The sequence below is a fragment of the Puccinia triticina genome, chromosome 2A (genome assembly GCF_026914185.1).
Source record: "Puccinia triticina chromosome 2A, complete sequence".
Classification (NCBI taxonomy): domain Eukaryota; kingdom Fungi; phylum Basidiomycota; class Pucciniomycetes; order Pucciniales; family Pucciniaceae; genus Puccinia; species Puccinia triticina.
The window spans coordinates 3,500,415-3,526,338 of NC_070559.1; the positions used below are offsets into that span (position 1 = coordinate 3,500,415).

A 25,924-nucleotide genomic window follows, 5' to 3' on the forward strand; every position below is an offset into this window, starting at 1 on the left:
GAGTGAAGTGAGCACCAATCCTTTGGCTCAACGCGGGTGAGCCGGGGACTGGCGGCACGGCGGATGTGTTTGGACATGGAACCACAGCACAGTACACACACCAGGGTTCGCAGTTGACACAGCAACAACAAAAAGAACTGTGTTGGCACAACCCCCCCAACACCACCAAATCATTGTGGTGGCAGACCTGATGTCTCTACGCGGGAGGCCATTGGTGCCGCAGTTGGCATTTCTTCCGATGCAGGCCTTGCGTCCAAATCTGCCGTTGGCACATCCTTGACGCAAGGCCTGCATGATGGAAGTGCATCGGCACATCTTTGACGCAAGCCCAGCGCAACACAAAATGCATCGCGCCGGGCCTGCGCAACGCAAATTGCAGTACGCAATGCCTGCGTAGTATTTGCATTCGCTTGGCTGGTGCAAAAATTGCATCAACCCCAGGCTCAAACCCAGAGCTGTCAGACACTATCTAGTCTGGCAACCAGGGTCCCACTTCCACTGCATATAGACAAAAGACCTTTTAGCCTATCACCCATGGTGCTAAACTAAAACCCACGTTTTTTTGTTTAGTATTCCTGCTGACAGCCTTTTTTCAACATGTTCTCTTTTTTTTTTTTTTTGAAAAATGGAACTCTCATTACCTTTCTCCTAAAGCAAAAGCATATATTGGACCCTTGCTCAAAAAAAAAAAAAACCAATCCGATGATTGCTTGCCGACCCGGACGGTGAGCCAATCATGACCAATGCTTGACGCGGGCCCAACCAGCCGACGGTGTTGGCTTGTTGCTGCTGGCAAGCCTTTGTTAGCTGTCTGCCGTGTTGGACCCTTGTTTGACGTACAGTCAAGCCAACGGGGCCAACAAGTTGACCCAACCCAGCCGTACCGTCGGCCTGCTCAGCAGGGCCAAACATGGTTGGCTGGGTTATGCCATGGCACTATTCTGACCCCGCTGTCATGCCAACAGAATGGGCTGGTCGCGTTGGCACAACAGCTGGGTCGGATGGGTCAAACCAACGCGGGTCTGACCCGTCCCCAGCGTTGACCTGCCTCCGCAGTAAAATTTGCGGCAGGCAGGTCAAACCTGACATTCCCTTGACCCCGCGGGCGCGCCAACGCAACTCAAAGTTGAGAATCGAGCGGTGGTGTAGTGCATATTCTGGGTTTTGCCGCATTTTTTCTCAATTTTCTTCTGACTTTTGTGCGTTTGTGGCATATTTTCTCGGGGCCCCCGAAGTCTCGAGGGAGCTTGTCTCCTGGCCTTGCTCACCCCCGCCCTCGCCTGCCGACCAGGACCATGCCGCCACGCACCACCCTCCGGAGGCTGCTCTCATCCCCACCCGCTCTCCAGCATCCCAGCCGGCTTGCCTTCCAGCGATCTCCGTTCTCGAGCAGTGCCTTCTCTGCCCAGAAGGAACCCACCAACCCCGCAGCCCCAGCCGCGCCGGCGTCTGCCTCTCCCTCTGCCACCTCGGCGCTGGATTACAAGCTCTCGCACCCACGAAAGAGGGCTCCCCTTCCCGCAATCGATCCGCCCAGCTGGAGTGCCGAACAGGCCGTCACCAACATCCTGTACGTTTTTCCATCCCCCGATCATCCACCATATCTGCCTGCGTTCTTACCTACGATCAGCTTGCTGTTCACTCAGATATAACACTCCACCACCCTCTACCCAGCCGCTCGCGCGTCACGTTCTCAACTGCCTTGTCCAAAATGAGCCCGGTGTGCTTTCCCGGGTGTCGGGTATCCTAGCTGGTAGAGGGTTCAACATCGAGTCGCTCGTCGTCTGTGCCACCGAAATCCGTGAGCTGTCTCGGTCAGTTAGCCTCTCACCGATCCCCGCTTTGCTTCGCTCTGACTAATGTATCTTCCTCTGCCTCAAAACACTTCATTCAGAATGTGCATCGTCCTGAAGGGTCAAGACGCAGTCGTCGAACAGGCGCGCAGGCAGCTGGAGGATGTGGTAAGGTTTTGTTTCATCATTTCCCTTGGTCGTGGTTGCCAGCGCGAGATACTTGTGATGATAAACGAATAACTTTAGATGACGAGTCTGATAGGTCATTGACCTTATGAGGATTCCAAATCGCTACCTTATCTACATTATCTGAACCGTCTCACTCTCGCCTTTCTCTATTGATAGGTTTTCCTACCATAACATGCTAACTATTTTTTTCTTGGCTCTCTATCAATCAATTTAGGTACCCGTCTGGGCCGTGCTCGATTACACGCACAACAAAACGATCGAGCGCGAGCTATTGCTCGTCAAGGTTTCGATCCTAGGGCCTGAATACTTTGAGGACCACCTACACTCCAAGATCTCGTCGGAGGGTCCACAATCAGCTTCGGCCATGACGGGCGAGACCACATCAAGCGCAGCCGAAGGTAGCGCAGTTCAACAAGCCCACCTGACACCGTCCGAGGCACTACGCCAGAAACATTTCCATCTCCAGGCGCTTACCAATCTGGCGAAGCATTTCGCAGCCAAAGTGGTCGACGTGTCCAATGACGCTCTGATAATCGAGTTGAGTGCTAAGACGGCCAGGATTGATGCGTTCCTCAAGCTCGTCAGACCGTACGGTATCCTTGAAGCAGCTCGCACTGGGATGATGGTCATGCCCCGTTCGCCTATCGATAGTAACTGGCAAGGCATGGCTGATAGCGATCAAGCTGACGAGGTCGACGCTATCGATGCTGTATGTCCCTCTGACCCTCCCTCCTCCAACCCTTCAATACTACTCACTAATACTTTATCGGCTCCTGCACTTTTTTCTAGGGTTTATTGCCCCCTGGATAATCTTGATAATCTTTGTACTTTTCATAAAACCCCAAGAGAATGAAAAAATGTTCACCTCTCTTGTGTTTGAGATTGTCTTTTTCTTCTTTGGAAGGAGGAGTTCGGATTGGGAGAGTTGAAAGTGGAATGCGCCAAGTTGGTAATGGTGTTGGCAACCATTTTTGCTTGGGGAATTTGGGGCTGGAATATAGAGAAATAAATGGGGTGAATGGACAAAATCCAGCAAGTTTAATCCAGAAAGTTTGATCCAGCAAGTTTGATGATTTTTTGAATAAACAGTTGAATTCAAATGCAAGAGAAAATGGAGATGTGAACTCTGCTTCAGTGATTCTAGCCCCTTTATATAGGGGTTGTCAAGATATGCCCTATCTACCAGAGAGAGGGAGGATGGCGACTGTTACCATTGCAGGGCAACATTGCAACAACAATGGGAGGTTACGCTACCTGTAACGGTAGCGTAACAAAAACGTAACGGAATCCTTGCCGTTATCATTACAATGACGGTGGCAAAGCTTCCATTATGTTTTCTTTAATTTTTTTCCCTCTCTTCCTAGCCTTGTTACGTTATCCCTTGCAATTAAAGGAGGATAACCTGCGCAAAAAAGGGGAGTTTTCCCCCTTTTATGGCATTTTTACCTCTGATAACGCGGTTAACGCGTTATCTCTGTTATTTTTCTGGGTTTTGAGGGTGAAAACACCCTCTGTTACATTACCCACCGGCCCAAGGAGCAATGTTGCCAGATAAGGGTAACACGTTATCTGGTAACGGTGGAAAGTTATGTTACAAAAATCCCTCTGGATATCGTAACGTATGTAACTTCCCATCGTTGATTGCAAGATTATTGCTACCAATTATAGGCATATCAGGCAGGCCTGATCCCACCAGAGTCATAGGGTTAGCAGCATACCTTATCAGCCCTGGGCTCATACTGGTCCATGGAATCCTGAAGTGATTATCCCTGAATTATCCACCAAGGTTACAAATACTGCATCCTCTTTTCACTATGCAGATATTTTTTCATCTATGTATGTCTGATGACAAAAGAATTCACTATGTCTTTCTAGTTGCAGTCAGACAGAAGATTCAAGCTCACGCAGTCCACCCAGCGGTGTCCATTGGCTGATTCATCCTTGGAATTCCCCGTGTGAAAGGTCTCCTCAACAAGACCACAACCGGGTCAGCTCCACTGGCTACGGCTACACCCTCTGCTAAATACAACAGGGTCTATCAGCTGCTATATAGAAAATTGGAATTGGATGAGAGCAACCCTGAAACATTAAGTCCAAGAGAAATTGAATTCATCAAGATTGTCTGCAAATTGACAAATGGCATGATGTGGGGGATGGAAATTGTTCTAGGTAGGCCATGCTCAGATAGCTTGGATTGTTGAGATACAGATATGCTTATATATCTGATTTTGTATGCTTTGATCAAAACTCTGGTAATCTTGTATTTAGCTCTATCCAGATTACCGTAGAAGTTTTCTCCTCTAGTGAATTCAAACCATTTAATTTCACTCACAAAGTGTGACTGGCTTGTCAGCCGTGAAATTTGGTCCCCTGCAACTTGGATAAGGCCTGCAATGTTCAGGGTTCAATGTTCCACCAGAATTGTCAAATTACAAGAACTGATACTGCAACAGTGCAACAAGTACAACACATGGAGTGTATATGGTACATGTTTTTCATTGAATATGTGTACCTACATGTCCAATTTTTTTGGGTAGCTGTTTGCAAACCCCCAATCCTTGGGGGTTAACATGATGGTTCACCAACAGATATTACATAAGCTATCCTAAAGAATCTGCCAGTGGCCCCAGGTGCAAGAGGTACGTCGAGAAAGTTAGAGACTCGCTGTCTCCACAAGGTGTAGTTGTCCATCGATAGGAGACAAATACCTTTGACAACAGTCTTGACGAGAGAGTTGTGAAGTCCGTCCATAGCAGAAGCAGTTGATGAAGCAGGTTTTTGGTCTTTGATAGCGACAGCGGTACTCGGTTTTGATTTAGATGAGGAATCACCGTCGGACATAAAGGTTTAAGTCGGTTTCCGGTTTCGACTGTTAATCGTAAAGAACCTATGACTTGATTTCTGTGTAAATAAGACCAAAAACTGAAAGAACAAAAATGTGAGACAGGGAATAATCAAGAAAGATAAAGAAATAGACACAATGGATGAAGAACAAACCCTGAGATAAATAACTATCTGTAGAAGAACAACTGGATAAGAGGAGTTTTTACAAGTGGTTGAGTTGAGCTGAGAGATGGATAAGGAGGATCAGTTGAGGGATAATGAGATAAAAGAGTGGTAACAAAATAATGAACAAACCCAGTTAGAAATTTAGGAACAACAGTTTAAGAAACAAGAAGAGGAGCGCTAAGATCTGAAGACGGTCAACTAATGAATAAAAGAAAGGGAGTTAGCCAAAGGAGAATCAGATGAGATTGTAGACGAATCCGGAAACGCAGAGTTGCATTTCTCACCAAGTGGAAAGCTACAAAGGCGGTCCAAGTCAAAGCTTTTGGGGACTTGTTGACAGACAGCAATTGATGTCTTGAGGATTCTTGAGGTCTTGATCTTGATTGAGGATAGAGTGCAGGTTGAAGAGGATTGACGAGTGTAGTGTCGGACTGATGAGATTTGGTCCGAAGGAGAGGATTTGAGGTCGATGATCTTGAGAGTTCAGGTGAAGCGGGAGACAAATAGGCTTCTAAGATTAGGTTTTTGGCCATGAGTAACAGTTGATGGTGCTTGATGCGCCGCAGACTAAGAGCGCGGACAGAAAGCGCATGCCGCGAGCCAAAGCGAGTTTAAGGCAAGTGTTGGATTTCTATTTCTTCCTTCTGCCTCATTGTCTTCCCAGAGCTCTTGGTTGTCATTCTCATATCACCTCATGCCTGTCACACCTGATGTTTACTTTTAGTTTGGTCATGCTTCCTGTCTCACTAGCCATGTGACCTTGATCCCTGTCTAGAATAGCCCGATCAGCTTTCCAACTACTGTGTTTCCTTGTGTGCGCTTGCTCTGCTTGTGATTCCTTGACTGTCACCAATCTCTCCCCGAGTTCCATCTGATTCCATCACCTTCTATGCATATTCATTTCATTCTCAAACCCACAACTTGATCCTGTGTACATAGTCTATATCAACCCAGCCTAGACACAGTAATCAAACCTCATTGGTTCTTTCTCTAATTATCCGCGCCTCCAATCTGAGCCAATCCGGTGAGCCTTCATCCCCTCACTGTCCCCTCTTGAGCCTAAAGGCTCATCTCTTGCGCTCTCTTCGTGCGGCGATCTTCATTTGAAATCCCTTCACAATTGACAGTTGAACATCGCTCCAACTTTCATCCTCAACTTCATCTCATCATGTCATCCAACTACGCCGTTTGAGAAAACAAGATCCTTCTCACCAACAAGAACTATCCTCTTTGGCTCCTTCCGATTGAAGCAAAACTCCACAAATTGAAGTATCTCAATGTTGTCACTGGTGTGATCCCCTTGCCCAATCCTGAAAAGGATAAAGACAACTTCAAGCTTTATGTCAAGTACAATGAAGATGCGTATGCCGAGATTGTCCAACTTGTCAGTCAAGAAGTCCTTGCCTATGTCAGTTCCTCTCTTCCAGAAGACAATAATTTCAACGGTCACAAACTCTGGCAGCTCCTCAAGTCCAAGTATGCTGGCAACAATCTCACTGCAAAAACAACAGCTCTCAAACAATTTCTTCCTGTCAATTTTGATTCCTTCATCTCGTTCATGCCCTCAATCCAATCGGCCAACCAGAAGATCAACCTTTCGCGCCTTGTTCTTGATGATCAAGTCCGGACCATTCTGATGCTTGACAAACTCCCTCAAGAGTTTCATTCCTTCAAGACCAACATCTCGATGAACTTTGAGACCATTCCATTCAATCAAGTCCTTAAGAAGCTTGAAGATTTTGCCGCCCAAAATCAACTCAATACCAAGACTTCGCCTGGATTGATTGCTCAGACCGCTCTTCACACTAACGCAACCGGTCCGATCTGTCCGCACTGCAAGAAATCCAACAGCGAGTTTCAACACTACCAACCAACCACCCAGCTGGAAGCCACAAGCGCCTGTAGCCTAATTGGTAAAGGCAGCACTCTAGTATGTGTCTCAGCATAGCTGAGGTCGTGAGTTTAACTCTCACCAGACACATCTTCATTTTACAGTCTCTACATGAAGTTCTATGAAAAGGATGTGGATTTTGAATGAATGACAAAGAAAGGGAAACCATGGTGAAGACCAGCTTGAGGAAAAAGGAGAGAAGTCCCTTCAAACGGGAGTACAAGATATATCAGGCACAATATCATGTATAAGCATAAATACATATGTGTCTAATGAGTCGAGTTTCAGTAAGGGTGAAACGCTGTAAGACTCAAAAGTGGTTGTGAAACCCTTTTGCTGAATGAAGAAGGGGATGATGGAGGTGCAAACTCTGCCCTTCTATACTATCAGATAACAAGACCCACCAAGCCAAGCTTGGCAAGTTTTAATCAAGTGATAGGTCTGGTCTAGTTCCAGATGAAGTTGTTTGATGACAGGTATGTGAGATTTGAGAGTGAGTTCAGTAGTTATTTGCAAATATAAGGGTTGTAGTGATGTGTGAAGGTGATGGTAAGTGTGAAGGGTGGTATGTAAATAACTGGGGAATACTGAGCTGAGGGAAAAACAACTGGGGGGGGGAGAGAGAGCTCCTTATATAGACAAATGTGAGGGATTTTAGCTACAAGGGGGACCCTGGATGAGGGATTTTAGCTTGTGGGCTGCGTACAAGTGGTGTCAGAAGATACTAAATACAGGCAAAAAGTGGGGTGAGAAATGAAAGATGATGTCATACTAATTAATGCAAGGAGCGCATAAACGAAGCGGGGAATGTCAAATACAGAGGTAATTCATGCAAGGGGTGCATGAGTGGTGTCAGACTAATGCAAGGAGTGCAGAAATGGGGTCAGAAGACTGCATGCAGCTGCAAGGGGTGCATAAATGAAGCGGGGACATGTCAAATACAGAAGAAATGGGGTTGGTCCCCTGCATATGCAGTGGAGATAAGAGGGATAGAAAAGAGTATGTGTTTGGCTGGGGCTGAGTATGTGTATACCTGGGAAAGGTGACTTGAGGGGTGTGACAGGTTGATGACTGGGGCTGGCTGTGTCCATGAGGGTCCAAGAGGGTGTAACTTCCAATCCAGTGGGGTTCCAGTGACGCTTCCAGTGGTGACTAGGGGTAAAATTGGCCGTAGAATCCATTTCTGAGGTCCATTTGGTGGTATCTTGAGGCCTAGGGTGAGTAAATATATGTATGAGGAAAAACTTTTGACTTTTCACTTTTCCGTCTACCACAACGTGAGTGAAAGTCTTACAAAATTCCATTTTCTTGACACTTAAACAGTGCACTCTTTTGGCTATTGCTAAATATCTTGATCCTGGCACAGGCAAATATCTATCAGTGAAAGACAAATCTGGACTCCATTGAACTCAATGGCTCTCCTGACCACAAGGCTTTGTTTGCTGGCACTCCCAACCCAGCCAGCCATTGAAAAAAGTCCAACCAGGATCCTTATTGTACGTGAGTAAAATAGGATGTCAAATAACAATCACACACTTTTTAGAGCAGAGGGGAATTTCCTGATGAGTGATTTATGAACTGTTTTTCCCTTGTATACCCAGTCAATGTGCTCCTTTGGTAAAACAATTCTGTGATTGGTGTGTGATTCTTCACCCCATTTTACTTGCGTACAATAGGGTGAAAAATTACAAACCAATCAGAAACTGTTCAGACCAGAGGGCAATGTCCATCAGAATGGCTTCTGAACAATTTCATCCTCATGTATGGTACTTGAATTGGCAATATAGAAATGGAGCTACAAATAAGTTGAAGTAGAATTCAGTACAAATTCACTAGGATTCAATGATAGTTAGGATCAAATAATTGCACATAATTCCATAAGTAGGTTGGCCTGTAGTTCTTGGGTTGTGTAGTTCTTGTTAGAATTTTAAATATTTCAGAAAAAACACCATGATGAATCCCAGTGCACTCCAGACAAAAACCAAAATAGAATTTATCTATGGCAGTGGCACTACCTGGAGAGTGCATCCAAATCTTCCCTGGTGTATATATTGGGCTTAGAAGTGGAGATTATCTAAGTTATTGGAGCTATGAGCCTATGAAATGTATGTGAAAGATAGCATGTACCACAGTGGGCTGATCATGAGACTCCCCCAACCAGAAACACCCCACCAGCATCTATCTACCCTTGATTTTTGCACCCAAGATATTCACTGGTGCAGGTCCTTTTCATTACAGTCAAATGTGTGAAATGGAATACTTATGAAACCACATTACCCCCCATAGTGCATGTGAGTTTTATTCTACTGTAGTTGGTGCAGGCAAAAATGGTTTTTTGGGGGGCTTACATGCTACATAAAGGAATACCTCACCTGGTTACCTAAATTTTGTGCATCAATCTGCATCTGCGAAACTGATATAAAACTAGAATTTTTCTTCAAATGATTACCAGCATTATCAAGCTCATTGAGGCAAAATTTACCTCAATTTATCTATCCTGCCTTGGCAAAAAGAATTATTCCCATGATCTAGCTGCCAAGCAACCAAGTATAAATTATTCAATCAAGGCTTGCAAAGACTTAAATCTCAGTACACTCAAAGAACATTACAGAGAAATGAAGATCAAGAACATTTTAAGTTGTTTCCTACTTATTCCATATATAAATAGGCCTTGTTTCCTCTTATACACACTCAATAGAAACAAAATCCCCATCAGTATTCATAGACACTTGGGAAATACCCCTCAAACTGCAAAGTATACAAGTGGCTTGGTGGGTTCTGCAAGGAATGATGGAAGGAATCAAGTGGAAAATATCCCTGAAACCACATAACTTTCAAGCAGTTCCAGAGGCTTTATAACTACTAGCTATATGTGTATAGAGATAACCTATCCTACCACCTAACCCCCTAAGCCACATACCTAATCCACTTTACAGCGGGGTATGCAGATTCATGGGTTTGACTGTAATTCTAAAACAGCATGCAATGTAAAATATACTCATTGTTAGACAACCAACTTTGGTGTGTAACAGTGAGCCAAAACAGCCTCTTGGAGGATCCCCTCCTGTCCAATGAGGCTGTGTACACCCCCATTCAAAGAGGCTGGCAATCCTTCCTCATTGAAATAAACTTTTTTTAAATACTGGTGGACTGGGAGGAATCTCTCTTGGCCACCAAGGTCAAATAGCCTCATCCAACAGGACTTTTGGCCACTGGCTATTGTTTTTGTATGACTGCTCAGACAAGTTTTACCCAAGCTATGAATGCCATTAGACAATCAACAAATGCAACAATAATTGATTTGATCTGTCTGCACAAGTTGTGAGTTTCCATTTGTGTACAGATGCTTCATATAAAAATTGGTTTTTTTCCTTGTTTTAATTGACTTCCAGCTTGATAAATACCAGCTTCACTTGAAAAAAAAAGTCAAACCAGAAGTTCTTTTTCCCACTGACAGTCTGTGATATCTTTTGATTTGATCAAAGCCATCTGGGTCATCTTGAGAACAAAACTTACCAGGAAAATAATGGACACCCAGCAAATTCTCCATGTCATCCTCTGGTCTGCCTTGATTTCAGCAGCCATGGGTATCCCACCTGCCTTGGAAACCACCCTTGAACGCTCAAATCCAGATGTTTCAATCATAAATGAAGTGAGAGAAGCTGCTGGTTGGTTGAGAATCAATTTTTTTCTAATGAGAACCAATTATAAATTATTTCTGATGGTTTACCCACATTACTGATTCAATTCTTAAACACTCATACAAGTGAAAAACTGTGTTGAGGAAGGAGAACACACAAATCCGTCAGAAGATTACTTTTTCCCAAACTCAAGAGTATCAGGTGGAAGATGTCTGCTAGTCAAGGACCTTTCAGCTGGAGCCAAACGTTAGTTCTTCCCTCAGCTTGCAGAGACTACCTCATGTGAGATCCAGGCTGATGTCTTCTGATTATTGAGATCATAGGTGCACGAAAGAGCTGGTTGCAAAATGAAGGCAAGTTTCCTTATTTTGAATTCTACCAATGATCATGAACCTTTGCTGTGCCATAGCTTATTGAAGAAAGTTATAATTGGTAGGCAAGGTTAAATTGCTTGAAGAGTATTCTGAGGAGTTAGATGAACTCCAGAAGGAACTTGAGGCTCAGTTCAAAAGGCTTTTGGATTACGATAGACACAATGAAATCCTGCCCAAGGCAACCACCAGGGATGTTTTCATGGCACTTGCATGCAAGTGCTTTCACATAACTATCTTGAACAACCCTTTGGTAACTTCTAGGAAGTGGGTCTGGAGTCAGCTCCACACAAGTTTGTTGTCAGTATGAAGTCATGTGTAACTCGGTTGAATGTCAAACTCATCAATTAGTCTCATCTTCTGCCAACCTCAGGCTAATTTCATCTTCTAATTCTGGATGACCTGGCTCTTATTTTCAGCTTCTGAAAAGGATTTCAGATATTTGTGATAGATCCAATATTTTTCAGAACATGATTATGTTCCACATCCAACAAAACTGTGTACAATAGTAATACTACTTATGTAAGTGATGATCAATGATCTGTCTCTTTTCTGACAGTGGAAATAAGATTTTTCAGACACCATCATCATTGTTTTGCTTATTATGCAATTTCTTTTCTGGAGTGGGATTGCACCATGAGACTGAGGTAGCAACCTCACAACTCAGAAACATATTGAGGACAAGCAAACAGCTGCTATAAGTGTAAATGGTGGTCAGAACACGCAACCAAAAGGAAAGCAGCAAGGCAACAAGGAGCAAATGACGAGAGTGAGAAGAAATGCTCAGGAAATAAGATGACAACAAAGGGGGAGACTAAATTTGCACACATGGAGAAATTGTTTTGAGGTAATGATGTAGATGGAGCGGGTGAGCTTTGTGGTTCCGGGGATGTAAGTGGGGCTTGTGCGTGGACACACTTATTTTGTTGTTTCTGAATTAATGTGAGGTGTTGGCGTTGCCTTTTTCAGCTGGGGGAAGAGGTCTGTACAGTGGATTGTAGTTTCTCTGGGCCAACAGAAAGTGCAGGAGGGATCCAGGCAACGTTTCCGTTTGCGAAGTTGATGGTTCGGGGGAATGGCCTGATAGAATCTGGGTGATGACAGAGGACTGAAGGATAGGGACCCAGGAGAATTGAAATTTGTTGGGCATGGGATTTTCAGCAGATTCAATCGGGTGAGTCAGTTGATCATAAATCTTTGTCCAGCTGTCCTTGTTGGGATGTTTTCTCCGCTTGGTTGCTTCATCCGCGATCCTGTTGGCCAGCTCGTTTCCCCTGACTCCAGAATGTGGTGGGCACCAACCACAAGTAATCTGTGCATCAGCAAGCAGCTGTTGCCAGACGTCCACCATTTTGAGCAGACATTGTGGCCGGGTTTGGTCGCCCCTGGAGGATGCATCCGCTCCACAACACCTCTGTTTTGGTTGAATATGCCTTGCTCCAAGTTGCTGACAACAGGGGAGGCAGAACCATTTTGATTGGCTCTAATGCCAGTAACAAGCCTACTGGCTGACTTTTGGTAATTGATTTGAGGGTTGAGGTTCCCAATCCCAGGCGCGCACAATAACCGAGGTCACAATCAGGCGGACCGCAGCCGCCGCACGTCCTCGCCACTCCTTGTATGATCCATCCGTGAATATTGCCTGGGAGTGACACTGAGGGGTAAGGCGTCGCAGCATGATTCTACTGCCAGCTTCGCTTGCTCTTTTGTTGCTGACATGTTCATATGAGAGAGTTGCCTCTTGTCAGTCTCACATGATGGGCTATATCGAATGAACATCCCCTGGACAGTGCCCCCCCTTATTGTTAATGAGGAACAGCTCCATGGTCGGAGGGGAATGGGGTGCAATCCAGTTTGCTTCCCTTGTCCCTCTGCCACATGGGATATCCTGCACCCTGGAGTTGCCCGATCTGATTGCATGCGTTCTGGCAATACAGCTTAGGCTGCGAGCCTGGCTTTCAAGATGCATTTCGTGGTCGGGCGGACAGCCAAATTTGCTTGGTGCCAAACAATTTAAGTCAACTTGAATGCGCCTGAGGTGCAGGTTGCCAAGCAGTCCTCAACTTTCTCGACAACAGTTCTGACTTTGCTATGATTTAGCTGGAAGCCCAAACAGGTGCCCCACAGGTGATAAGAGGACCGACAAGGGCGGCCATCACTTAAAGTGATCCTTGCCGCTAAATCCTCATGTGTTTTTCATGGCGCTCCAGACTCGGTGAACGTTTTTGTGATTCATTCTGAAACCATTTCAAAGTTGACAGATTAGTTTAACTTTGGGGTTTCACAGAATCCCTAGCCACATAGCCGTCCAGGCTTTCTTGAGGCTTTGCTTGCCTAATACAAAGGTGGTATCCGGAAGGACCTTTCTAGAGCACCAGATGAATTGGACTTTCTTCTTCTCAAAGATACATAGCCCCATACCTTGAACCCCACTTCAGCGGGAGGGCTGCCTCCAAAGTCAATTCTGGAAATGGAACTTGGGGACCTGGCAGCCACAAGGTGTACAACATCATTGATGCAACCTATTGTCACCTTCTCACCAATCGAGAACGGTTTGGCGAATAATTTGTTGTGGCACATAGTGTACAGTATCATTGAGAGAGGGGAGCCCTGGGGAACCCCTATAGCCGCATCAAACTGGGGGGAAATACAATTATCTATCCTAGTTTGACGGCCCGCCAAAAAGGATTCCATGATCCCAATTCGGTATGCCGGGCACTTCTTCAGGTAAGAGGCTATCCAGCAGATAAGGCGTTACAGACCGGTAAGGTGGCTTGACATCAGGGAAAATAATGGGCAGGGAGTGCAGAAACTGAATGTTAGTTTGATTTGATGATATTGGGAACAGCAGAGATCAAACTCAATTTCAGAAGAGGGGGTCCAAGTAGATGCTGAGTTCAGCAGCACTCAATTTGCATTACAAACGGACTGAAATCTGTCTGCCTTTCGAACATCAGCCAGGCCTGAAGAGATGCACAGGCCAACAGAAACCACTTTCTCCAATAGACAGGGCAGAAAGACAACCAGGGGGGAGAAACCAAATCAACTATTAAGACCAGGCCCCCCAGACCAAAAGCATTGACCCTGCAATGAGACCAGGAAAGGAAGAGGGAGGAGTAATGAATGTAGGGCTCACTGAGTCTCTCCATTGACAGTGGAGGAGCCATTGGAACCACTGTTGGTGGCGCTGGGATCACGGGGAGGCGCTGACAAGTCTGTGATTTCTGGTCAACAAAGGAGAGAATCGCGTGTTGGTGGTTGTGTTGTGATGTCAGTCAGTCAAACAACTGATTCGGAAATTGGGTAATGCAGCGTGAAGGGTCTTCATGGATTGATGATCACCCAATCATCAATCAAGCATTAGTGAACGGCGAGACAAAAGATTGATGGAGTAAAGAATCGATGAAATTCATGTTCTAATTATTGCTCGGATTGATCACCGTTCTTTAATTGAGAAGTGAAATAACACATACTATGTTCATCGCGCTCTCGATGCTGGTGTGTAGACGCCAGTCCAAAACAATCTAAATTGCTGGCTTCCGCAAAGGACATAATATCTTGGGTCAGCTGATGGCTCATTGGGAGTTGAACAGCAGAGAGTATAGAAAAGAAACCAATGATGCTTTCTATATTGAATTTATTTCTGGAAAACACAAGTGCATTTGTCTGATTGATCAGCCAATCAACAAATCAGGTGATCGATGAATCGATCGTACAGCAAATGGAGGCAAGAGAGACAGGAAGGATTTTACCGTTCACATTCTCAGTACTAGTGTGTGTTATGATAACAGGTACTTGCAAAGAAACTCAGCGGTCAAGCTTTGCTTTCCAGTTGGAGATTGCTGTTCGGCTTTTGATCAGGCGATCAATACCTGCCAACAGGAGGTGAAAAAACAAGGGAGATAAGGTGTGACACCAAGACGGTGACTATCATGGAACCGGAGAGTGAGGTGAAGTTGAGAAGAGGGAAAGAGACCAGAGTGAGCTGTGGTGATCGGAGAGAATGTTTTTTCTTTGTTGATGGGTGACCCGGTGCAAGGCCAATTGGCGGCAACTTTTATGTACATGTTTGAGAAAGCCCAAATGGGGTTTGGGTCACACCGCCCAGCCCAAGCTTCAGCTCGCCGATCATGCTGAGCTGGTGCTTGCAAGTGGAGTTGCAGCCGAGTTGAAAAAAAATAAACGTATACACCCATTGAGGCACATTTTTCTGATGATGATATCATGGCAGTGGCGTGGGGCCCGGAAATTTTGCACGCTGACAGCTCAGATCAACCCGGTGAAGCACAATGATGTTGCACAAAACAATTAATTGCAACATGGGCAATAGCAAAAACCAGTCACTTCTGTGGGATGGGAGCCTGCTAAAATTCTATCCATCAACTTTTTCACCAATAGGGATGCTGACTTGAGGGATCGGTCACCGTAAAACAGCCAGTGGGAGAGATGAAGACACACTCAACTAGCTCTACGTATTCATCTCAGCATCTGAGAGCGAAAAACATGATGTGATAGCATGCACAGTATCCACATTCAAAATGTAGGCACTAGGCCTCATGCACATCATGCACATGAGATCGCTGCCAATGGCAAAAGAGCTGAAGCATCATGGCAAGAAAACCCCGAAGGGACAAAAGGCAATTACAACATCCTGAAAAAAGCTCCCGGGCAGACCCCTTGACTTTGGGAGTCCCGGGGATGTGAAACTAGATCATGTCAGTGGAGCTGTGAAGTACAAGTTCATAAGGGCAAGCGTGTCGATGCGAATTCAGTGAGGAGGACTGTGATTTTCCGCTCAGCGACATTGAATTGGAGAAGGATATATGGACCTATGGTGTAATCAAGTTACGAAACTCAAGTTCAGCTTGTCTGCGAAACCTCATCAGGAAAGGAGAAAACACTGGACCTGAGGTGTGTGACACTTTGCAGGGGATGTTGCGGGCAGATCCTTGCATCAGCAGAGAAGAAGCTTAATTCCGAAAATGTGTGCTTTGGCTTGCAATCTGATTGACATGAGAGTGCAAAGAGACTCACCAAGCGACATGGGACAGACAAATTATGCTATGAGCTGCTTAAAAATGGCAAAGTGATCATCCTACCGTGAGGCGGCTGTTGACGCAGTTGTTAGGTTTCCCGAGCTGCAGAAGGTGTGCCTCTTTTGGATCCCTTGCATATGAGTGTATGGATATGACTAGTGATCCGTCTATCGTGTGTGTAGTGCGAGGGGCCTGTCAACACATTCAACCTTTTTTGTCGCTGCTGAGGATCAGGCGGGGAACAAGCTGAGTGACCATACTGGAAGTATGCAGGTCCAATGCGCTGCCTTCAGCTTTGGGAGTTGGCAACGTTGGATCTTGATGGAGATGATTAGTGGAGAAGCACACCTTAATTTCATTGAAGCTTGTTGGAAAGGGTTTTAAGTGAAAGACAGGACGTATTAAGATATCTGCAAGGAGCTTTTGCCAAATTTTACGCTTGCGTGGAGTGATTGCATGGACGGGGTTCCTTGGGCAAAATGAGCAAAATTATAAAATACACATACTCTTCCTGATCATCCATACTTTGTGACAGGCATCTGAAGGAACAAATTTGACTGGACAACACGCCAGAGGTTGGGATTTTCTGTTAGGGATGCGGTGGATCCGTATTACCAACGGCATTTGTTCTCAAAGAGGGCAAGTCTACAAGGTGGGTTACAAAGAGTTGGAAATAATGGTGAACTGTTTCTGTGAGACCGTGGCTGCCCTATTTTGAACAGTATGCACATTGCAAACCAGGAAGTGAACATCATTGAGGTATTGGTACATCAGTTTGGTTGCAGGACATGTGGCTAGACCTGACATGCTGCAGGAGGGAGTCGCATGACTCGGATCATGTATCAAATGCAACGGAAAACGGTGTTGGGTGTCAGCTTGAGCCAGGGCAACAGAGACCTTTCTGGGCAACAAACTCGAGATGTTTGTCGCATCCAAGATTTGGTGGCAATTGTTGAATAGGTGAGGATCTCGGCCGCGGTTACCTCAACAAGATTTCCGCCTGGGTTAATAATGCTGGCAAGGTGGTGAGATCCTCCGGCCTAAAAATAGCTGTGTGTCATGAAAACGTACGCGCGTACGTTTTCATGACAAGACCACGACCACCCACGCATAGTTGTGGGCAGAGGGTCATCTTTGGTGTTTGGCACCTACCATGCAGCTTTTTTGACGTAAGATTGATGCAGCCTCAAGCCGTCTGGCATTGTTGGTTGACAAAGGCCTCAAACATGTTAAATTGGTTTGGAAAATGTGTTGGTCGACTGAATGCTGTAGAAAAATAATGGACAACCAACAAACAGTGTAGTCCATCTGGCCGCGGCCGTCAGAGTAGTGTTTGGTTTAACAAACCACCATCCTTTCTGCCCTGCCCAAACAAATGCCCCACACACCAAACAGCAGCCATTGTATTGATCTTACCTGGGTTCCCTTTGGAATCCCCGGTTGAATGCCCAGACATTGTTTGGCTCATAAGCTCCATCAAAACAAACTCCTTGGTAGTGGTGGTACATTTGGCTGGGTGGGGGGCCAATTGCTGCAGCTGTGCTCCCTTTGTGTGAAAAGTCAAAGGGGGAAAGCAGCCGCTGGGATCTGGTGTTACGGTGACAAAATCTTGTAGACATGATCCTCCTGAACTGACTTAAAGGCCAGGAAAGATGAAGCTCTGGCCCACATCATCCCCCCCGTAGCCTCGTCCTCATCTCTCGAATTGCCCGATTAGTTTGCCTTTTTGCAAAACTGATGTGATGTTTGAGATATCCGGAAACCTCCACATTTCTCTTGCTGAGATCTCTTCAATTCATGGCGCGTCAGATCATACAATCCATCTTACTAGTGTGATTAGTTCCCCTGACATCGTCCAACACAGTGAATATTCAGAACTCTCCAAATTCCACATCATTCTGCAGTCGAATAGTCCATACCCTCCTCCTTTTATGCATGAACCAGAGACAGAGATCTTCTTCACTGGGCACCTCGTTGCTAGTATGGTAGGTAGTATCCCGGTGATTGTCGTGGGAAAAGGAAAGTGGGTGGTCCACTGTGGCCAACACTTCGAGCTGGTTGAGGAATTTCACAAGGCCCGCGTCTGGGGATCTGGATATGTAACGGGTGTCAATTATAACCGGACCGCTTTTCGACGAATTTATGTGACTGTTCAGGACCCATCTACCAAGCCGGTGTGTAGTCTGATCAGTCAGAGGGTGTGAGTTTATTATATGTTTTGGCTGATCATGACCTCATGTTACCTCATTTCAGGGAGCCCGCATACGACTTCTTGCCTGGGACTCGGAGGTTTTGGATCAGATGCGTCAGCTCAAACGTGGGGACTGGATCAAGTTTGGCGGGAAGGTTGGGATTGATGCGTACAAGGACCTTCACATTGCGGAAACAACAGTATGTTATTGGCTCTACATCAGCATTCCTCTCATCCTGATAATGCCTTGTTAACCGGGAATGCTGCACTTTTGGAAGGTCAACACCATGGACCTCTTGGGACGATCAGAATCAACTCGATATTTCCTCAGGCCTGATCCCAAAAAGATCCAAATGTTGAGAGTAGACGATTGGGCCCTCAAGAAGCTGCAAAAGAAACAACAAGGCAAAAAGAGATCATCCCAGTCATCCTTGCTTAGATTTCAATAAAAACAATCACATTTCTATCATATTTGACCTTTCCGAGTTCCAGAATAAAAACCACTTATTTCAACAGTGGACTTCCCTCTTGTTATTCATCCATTCATTGCCTCTTTTTCCTCGATGCTGCTAAGAAAAACGTATGAAAATGTATCTTAAATCAAAACTAATCCTTAGTTTTACTCGTAAACCGCCGCCATGCTTGTGATATCTCAAGCGCTCTTTTCTGTGGATTAACTGTCATGTTTACTGTGTTTCTCCATCTTCTTCACACGAGATAGGTCAAAATTGTCGTGCCTGCAACCCACCGTTGGTTTGGGAATCCCAAGGGGTAAACTTGCAGCCTACTTCCATAGTAAAAGCCTGCCTGATCACATTACAGCTGACCGCCAGGGCGGACATAATCGGACATACAGGCTGGCACTGTAAACTGCAGAGTACACTGTAATTCTCCCGCGCAGCAAGTGTGGCCACTCAACTTCACTGCGCGCCTCCTTCAACCCCGATCTCCCCTGGGGGGGACTATCGAGAAGAAGCGGTGGTGAATCATGATTCACTGACTTCAACAGTTCATGATTGACTCTCAACTTATTTGATGAGTTCTCACTTGAGTAGATATACGTTTTAATGATTTGATTTTCCTTTTTTTACAAGTTCATGAGTTTCTTGGGATAAGAGTGGATGGTCGAGCACCACCAGGCCTCAAGAAAGAGGAAGGTTCTAGTGGTGACCATTCCATGCGCTCACTGGTATGTAAAATCATGATTTATGTCTCATTGATGTGTGACACCGGGGGGGAGGGCTAACAGCAGAAGTTCTGGTGCTTTGAGAAGGTGTTTTGGATGGCGGCACAAGTTGGATCTCTCCTTGCCGGGGCAGGCAGGTCACCCTTCAAAAGGGGGGGGCGGATAACAATTTTCACATGTTTACTCTGTATTGGGTGAGACTTATGCGAAACTTATCACAAAAGTGTGTCCTCCTGTTACACAGCGAGGTATCAAGGTGTGAGTGCAAGCAAGACAAATCTGGTGGATTGTGGGGAGAAGAAAATCAGCGGAGGTCATGGGCGTTTTTACTCTCAAATGATTTCTCAAATCCAAAATTGGCATTCGGTTCCATCTGACATAAGGATAGCTCCACGGTTTGGAATTCCCCAAAAGACAACATTTTGAATGGAAGTCATAATTTCGGATGGTGAAAGTTACCATGAACCAAGTGAAACAAAAGAGACGGGTGTTTCACATTGCTTGCAACATGAGAGAAGCCCACACAAGAAGCATAACAAAATAGGATATGTAGGCAGGTCGGTTGAGGTCGGATAAGGAAGTAGGGAATGGGGGATCACAAACTACAAAATGAAGCTTGCCTTATTTGTTGGTTATCTGATGGGGAGCCTGAGGGATCAGAAATGGAGAGGTAGGCTGCTTCGTCCTCCAATGGGTTAGAAAGTCGACGGTAATGGCCTGCGCAAGCTCATGCGGGTCTGGCTTTTTTTGAAGTGGTAATATCTTCCCTGGCGACTGGAATGCTGGTTGGAAGATTTGGAGCAGGTATGCTGACAGATTCTTCCAAATTGGTTCCTCGGGTGTGCGAGGGACTTTTGAGTGCTGAGTTATCACAGCCATTGACTGAATGAACGACATACATTCAGACACAGGGGTGTGACGGTAATTTTTCGAAGCGATGAAGAGGCCTCGAACCCCACCGAGAACAAAGTAGGTGAGGGGCTGGAAGTTATGCCTGGATTGGAATAATTGCAGTCGCCGTGTAGCAGCTTTATTGGCCTTGACGGGAGAATCTTGGGAAGTTGAATTGAGCGCAGAGGGGTCGGATACTGATGAGTTGCCTGAGGCTTTCTTGGCTCGGGATTGTTGCTGGAGCTGGCTGTTTGTTAACGGAGGTCCACTGAGGGCGTGTACTTGGAAAATGACGTAGCCCATGAAGACATCTATGATGGTCTTCGCAAAATCTGTCAGGACATCGATGGCGTGAGAGCGTAAAATAATTTCAACATCCGGGGCAGCCGAGGTTGGTTGAGAGTCTGGAGGTGTTTCATAAGTGGAGAGAGATTTCTTCAGCCCTTCAGCCCATTCGAGGACCTGAAGGCCTTGGGTGAGGGTGTCGTGATTGGTATCAGGAGTCGGAGGTGGAGGGTTGTAGAGCTTGAAAGCCATGACCTCAACGGAAGCAGCAACAACTTTGGCCCAATCAGTTATGACGGTGGCGGGTGGACTTTGAAGGCGGTGGAGAAAACGGATGATGGTGGACTCAGGATGTTTAGATTTTACGGTCGGGGAGATAAAAGGATCGGAGGAGCCGGTTTTCTCCCTTTCGGAGAAGACTGAAATTAAGGGAAAATCCACGACGTCTGGACAGTTCCATTGATTGTTTGGAGATGGAGCTAAAAAGTCATCGGCTGGGGCGAGAGGAGAACACACACGTTTGTTCAGCTAAGTGATTGGATGGTATCAAAAAGGGTACTCCTGGCTTACCCACTGAGGCAATGGTTTTGATCCAGGCCGCATAGGAGCAGGTTGTTCTTTCGAAGTGCAAGTGGGGCTCGTGCGGTCCGGGGCTCTGAAGAGATTGGGCTCGGAATAGAGCAAGGTTGGACAGTGCTTCCCACGTAGTTTTGTACCGCTCCCAATTTGGCTTCACTCCACCAACTACATGATCAATCGCAGTGACCGACATTCACACGTTGGTTGACTGGAGGATAGTTAAAGATGTCGAGGAGCCAGTGGTTCCTCCGACCCCACTGGCCGACGGGTTAGGCTGTGAGGAAGATGGCAGTTGAGAAGCCTGAGAAGTATCATTCCCAGGAGTGGGTTCAAGACCTGAGCCGAGGAGTTGCGTTTCCTCAGAGTGATGATGTTCGTCTACAGGGGGACAGACAAGGGTAGGGTATTTCAAAGATGTAGTCAGCTGTCAGAGCGCTTCACGGCTTGAATCAAGATGTACATGAAAAAAAGAAAGAAAAAAGACAAGGAACAATGAGGCAACATACCACCATTTACATCGGCAGAGCCAGAATTTGCACCGTGTGATGCCTCTGGTGCCGACTGGGAATCTGGGGGGTCGACGGGTTTGGAAACCTCCACCGGAGATTTAGTTTGCGTGATAGGGTTGGGATTTGTCGGGGGAGGGGTGCCAAGAGTGGTGGCTGGACGAGGTGAGGGGGCCTGTGATGTGTTGTTGGCGCCAGAGGGGGCGGCATCATGACCGTCAGAAATGGTTGCTACAGTAGTTGAATTGACATCCGCCGCGGGTTTATCGCCTTTGGTCAGAAGGGAAGCTGGGTTGACCGAGCGGGCCTTTTTGATCCGCTTGGTGGGTTTTTTGGTCGATGTGGATGTTGAGGTTGCAATGGCGGAGGAGACACGAGATGGCCGGGCTTGATTGATCCGGATCCCCTCGTCTTCTGGAATTTCCCCAGTCTGCTCAAATGCTGAAGCAAACAAGATCAATTAGTCCTTGCTGATGCGCAATGTGTGTAATGATCAATGGTAGACGTACTTTTTTTGGAGTGTTCGATGTCATGAGCACATTCAGCAATCTTCCGCTTCAAACTCCTGGGGAGCTTCAAGTTGGTCAAGCCGAGTAGAGTCGTTTCAGCAGTTTTGATGTTCCGATTGAATTCTTCAGCGGTAATCTGCTGAAGTTCGCTTTCTAGAACAGATTGGCCAGGGTGGAGGGGCTCGGGAAGGCTGTGAATTGTGGAGGACAACGCAAACTCTTCAAATGTCGGTGCTGGCAAGGGCTGACCAGGGAAGTTCTGCTGTATAAATTGTAAGGCTATACAATTGAGTCAGTGACAGATATAGACAGGAGGAACAACAAGGGTGCAGTGGAAAGATGTCTTACTTGGTGGAGGCGTGGAGGGATCCTCCAAAGAAATGGATGACTGGGCTGGTAGAGGAACCGGGGGACCAGGGTCTGGATCATTGCTACTCATCGGTGCAGTGCTTTGCGAGGTAATTGGACCGATGGGGAGATTGGAGAGAGGCGATGGGACAAATCTTCGGGGGTCGTGATGCTGAGGGAGGTGAGGGAATTGTTGAACCAGGAAGGACAAGTGCCTGTTTATGTAGTGCACTGGATTCTAGGTGAGGCGGCAACAAAGGGTGTAGTGCACCCACGATCTACTCTAAGACACAAAGGATGATGTAAGCAATTCTGAGCAGAGATTTTCTGGGTTGCTCCGGGATCGCATAGACAAAGGTAGACAAAGGAACACCATAATCAACTTTCAAGATTTGTAGGGATGGTCCCACCGGTCATGGCATGAATATACACCTTGTGACCTGAATGGAAGACCTTCAAGAAAACTATCTTGCTTGATGTGGCTGTACCCCCAATTTGCTTGGACCTCTGCCACAGATGGAACGGCCCGTGTTGGGTCGGATGGGTGCCTGAAGCTTAAGTGGACTGCCAAATTCCCTCCCACCAACAAGGCCACATGTTGGTGACAAGTACAAGGGAAGGATGGATGAAGTCAGCCGTAATCAAGGATAACACCACCCTTCATCAGCCGTTGAGTCAGCATTGGCCTCAGCTTTTTCTTCAGGGTGCTCGCTGGGGCAATGGATGCCTGCTAGAGGCACCAGTGCCAATAGGGCTTGGAGCTCAGCCGTCTGTCATGAAAACGTACGCGCGTACGTTTTCATGACATGGCGTCGCTGGGGACACATGGGGACACATGCCACATTGTTCACACCATTTGTGACGAGATTACTGAAATACACGAACAGCTACTGCGGGATCGATGGAAACCATCTGTAACATCTAGAAGCTCAAGACACAGCACCGGTCCGACATAGTAGATGAAATTTTCATGCCAAAACACTTTCTCCACGGCCATGGAACAGAATAAACTACATTTAGGACACAGCATGTATTTTCTACCTCAGTCAACATTCATCGATCCACTGGGACCAGGAACCCCACCACCCGTCCCTTCACTATGATCATGAGACTGACGACGCTTCTGAGCCCCCCCTGTCCCTCCTCGATCTGGTGGTCCACTAGTCCCCGTGTTGTGTCCTGTTCGGCAAAGCTTGGTCAACCCCAGAGCGAGATTTTCAATATCGACTTTGTCGACCTTTGAGATAGTGTCCTGCTCGAATTTGCTGAGACCTCTCCAAAACGCTTGATCGTAACAATCGTTTGGCCAGTCACGCGCAACCCCAATTGGTCCTCCAACATTCTTCTTGTGGTTGCGGGCCGAACGCGCGTACATCTTCTTGTTTGTCTCGATGGTTTTGTGATGAGTAGCTTGGACTTGCACCATGCGATCGAGATGGTGAAGTATTTCGGTGAGGTGAATGCTACGCCAAGGCGGAAATACGCTGATCGGATTTCCTCCATCAGGTCCGTCTTCAATGTCCGAGTGGCAATCGTTGTCCTCCAGTACCACAGCCAGTTGAGGAATTTCATGAAAGACGCTATCTGCCATTCTACAACGCGCATCCTTGATCTGTTTCAATAGGGAAGTGACAGATCAGCTGATGTGACAGAAAAAATCAATTTGAGCAGGCCAAGCAACACTTACTTTCTTGCGCCACCTCTGGTATAATGCCTTCGTCGCTTTTTTGGATTTGAGAGAGTTGTACTCGGTTAGATCCATACCTCCGTACTGCTGGATCTCCTTAGATTTAGTTTTGAGCCAACAATTAATAATAGCAGCGGCCTGTCCGGACTCCTCCTGACTTATTTTCATCGATCGGCCGAGCCATTCCACCGCTTTCGATCCCATCACTTCAACAACCACAGAGTTCCAAGTCGAATCCTCATCACCGGGAACATGCCAATCGAATGTGAACCTCGAGATTCCGGCCAAGGCTAGCGCTCTCTCAACATCGCCCTTTGTTTGGAGACTGATCGGCTTTCCTCCTCCAAGATCGCCCTTTCGCGGAGCTGGGTGGAACACCGGCAGTGGAATGTTCTTCCGAATCTCCTTCTCGGCCTGTGCCAGGAAGAAATCTTGCTCGGCGGTAGATCTTGAAGAAAGACTGGAACGCAACCGCTCGAGTTGCTCAATGATCAGTCTTGATCGCCCGTCCACCCAGTAAAGAGCCTCCTTTTCTTGGGATGACGGTGATGCAGGATAGTCTTGTGGGTCCGTCGGTCCACCTAGAAAGAACTTGAGGAAGTGTTGAATTCCACGAGAATATTTGTCGCAGTGCTCATTGAGAGTGGCCTTTTTAGCGATTCCGCGTGCTCGGCGTTCCTCCCGGCTCCGAGCCCCACGCTCCTCTTCATGAGCTCTTACCCCTCTGGCATGCTCAACGATGAAGTTGGGATCCAATCGCTGACGTTCAGTGATGCTCTCAGTGTTCAACGATCCAGCAGGCCTTGATCCTGAAAGATGAAAACACAACGCAGGATCAGTTTCCACTGGAACAAGAACACACGCATAATTGACTCAAGACTGGACGGGAGAAGTTTTACCAGCAGATCTACTACCATCAGGTGCGTCAGCCAAGTTGGGCAGGATTCTGTCGATGATATTGGTTATCCAGCTATGCTCGCGTCCGTTATCTTGTGCATCGGATCCCCCAGCTCCCGTTGGAGCTCCTGTTTGACCAAGGCCTTCATTTCCTTCTCCAGAGTCCTCGCCGAGCGGTTCAGCATTCATGATATTGGGCAGTTCAAGTTGAAAGATGATATAAATTTAGGCAACTTATAGAATTTCCGATCAAAATTAATTCTGGATTCCTCAACGAATGATCAGACACGGGGGGGGGGCAAGATTGATGGGGAAATCGTGTAGTGGACATAACCTTGGGTTGACAACAACATCGGCACACTATATACAGAGTAGGCAGTTTTGATAAAGAAGAACAGGAACCCAAGAACCGTGCCTCAGAGGTAAATCTGCCCCTTTCATAACACCCCCTTTCAAAATAGCCCAAATGCAAGCAAACATTGTGCGTAATTTTCTCACACATCAAACAAGCCCTTCCCATCCCTGTACAAACAAACTGTCAGAGAACAGCCACAACCGCATCAGAATACAAATACTGACCAATGTACCTAATCCAACAGCCGTGACAGTTCTACTTTGAATGCCAAATGTTCCACCGGGGTTCTTCAGGACTGCCACATGTCCAATAATTTTTTCCTGCTCCACGACAACAGCCACTTCCAACTCGTCTCGAACCAATCGGCAATTCAGGTCAGGATATTCATTGTATGGATCCTCCGTCTTGTCCAGTTCCTTGAAAGGGCTAATTATGAGCCAGATTTTCCCCGGGGTTTGTATGGAGCAAAATATCTCCTCGATTGTGCCAAACCTTTGGTCGCGACCAAATAAATACTCAACATACGAGTTTCCGAGATGATGCCGGGCTGTGGAGAAGTT

At 46.5% G+C, this 25,924-nt stretch overlaps 2 protein-coding genes across 2 annotated transcripts; both read left to right on the top strand.

Annotated features, from left to right (window-relative positions):
* Nucleotides 1-1,295: 1,295 nt before the first annotated feature.
* Nucleotides 1,296-2,792, top strand: PtA15_2A351 (uncharacterized protein; the record flags this gene model as incomplete). The annotated part of the gene is made up of 5 exons (XM_053166364.1): nucleotides 1,296-1,570; nucleotides 1,647-1,814; nucleotides 1,895-1,961; nucleotides 2,197-2,691; nucleotides 2,772-2,792. The coding sequence occupies 5 exons, from the start codon at nucleotides 1,296-1,298 to the stop codon at nucleotides 2,790-2,792; spliced, it is 1,026 nt and encodes a 341-aa protein (XP_053017593.1).
* Nucleotides 2,793-17,912: 15,120 nt separating this feature from the next.
* PtA15_2A352 (uncharacterized protein) lies at nucleotides 17,913-18,570 on the top strand (the record flags this gene model as incomplete). Its single annotated transcript, XM_053166365.1, has 3 exons — nucleotides 17,913-18,104; nucleotides 18,184-18,321; nucleotides 18,400-18,570. The coding sequence occupies 3 exons, from the start codon at nucleotides 17,913-17,915 to the stop codon at nucleotides 18,568-18,570; spliced, it is 501 nt and encodes a 166-aa protein (XP_053017594.1).
* Between the last annotated feature and the right edge of the window lie 7,354 nt (nucleotides 18,571-25,924).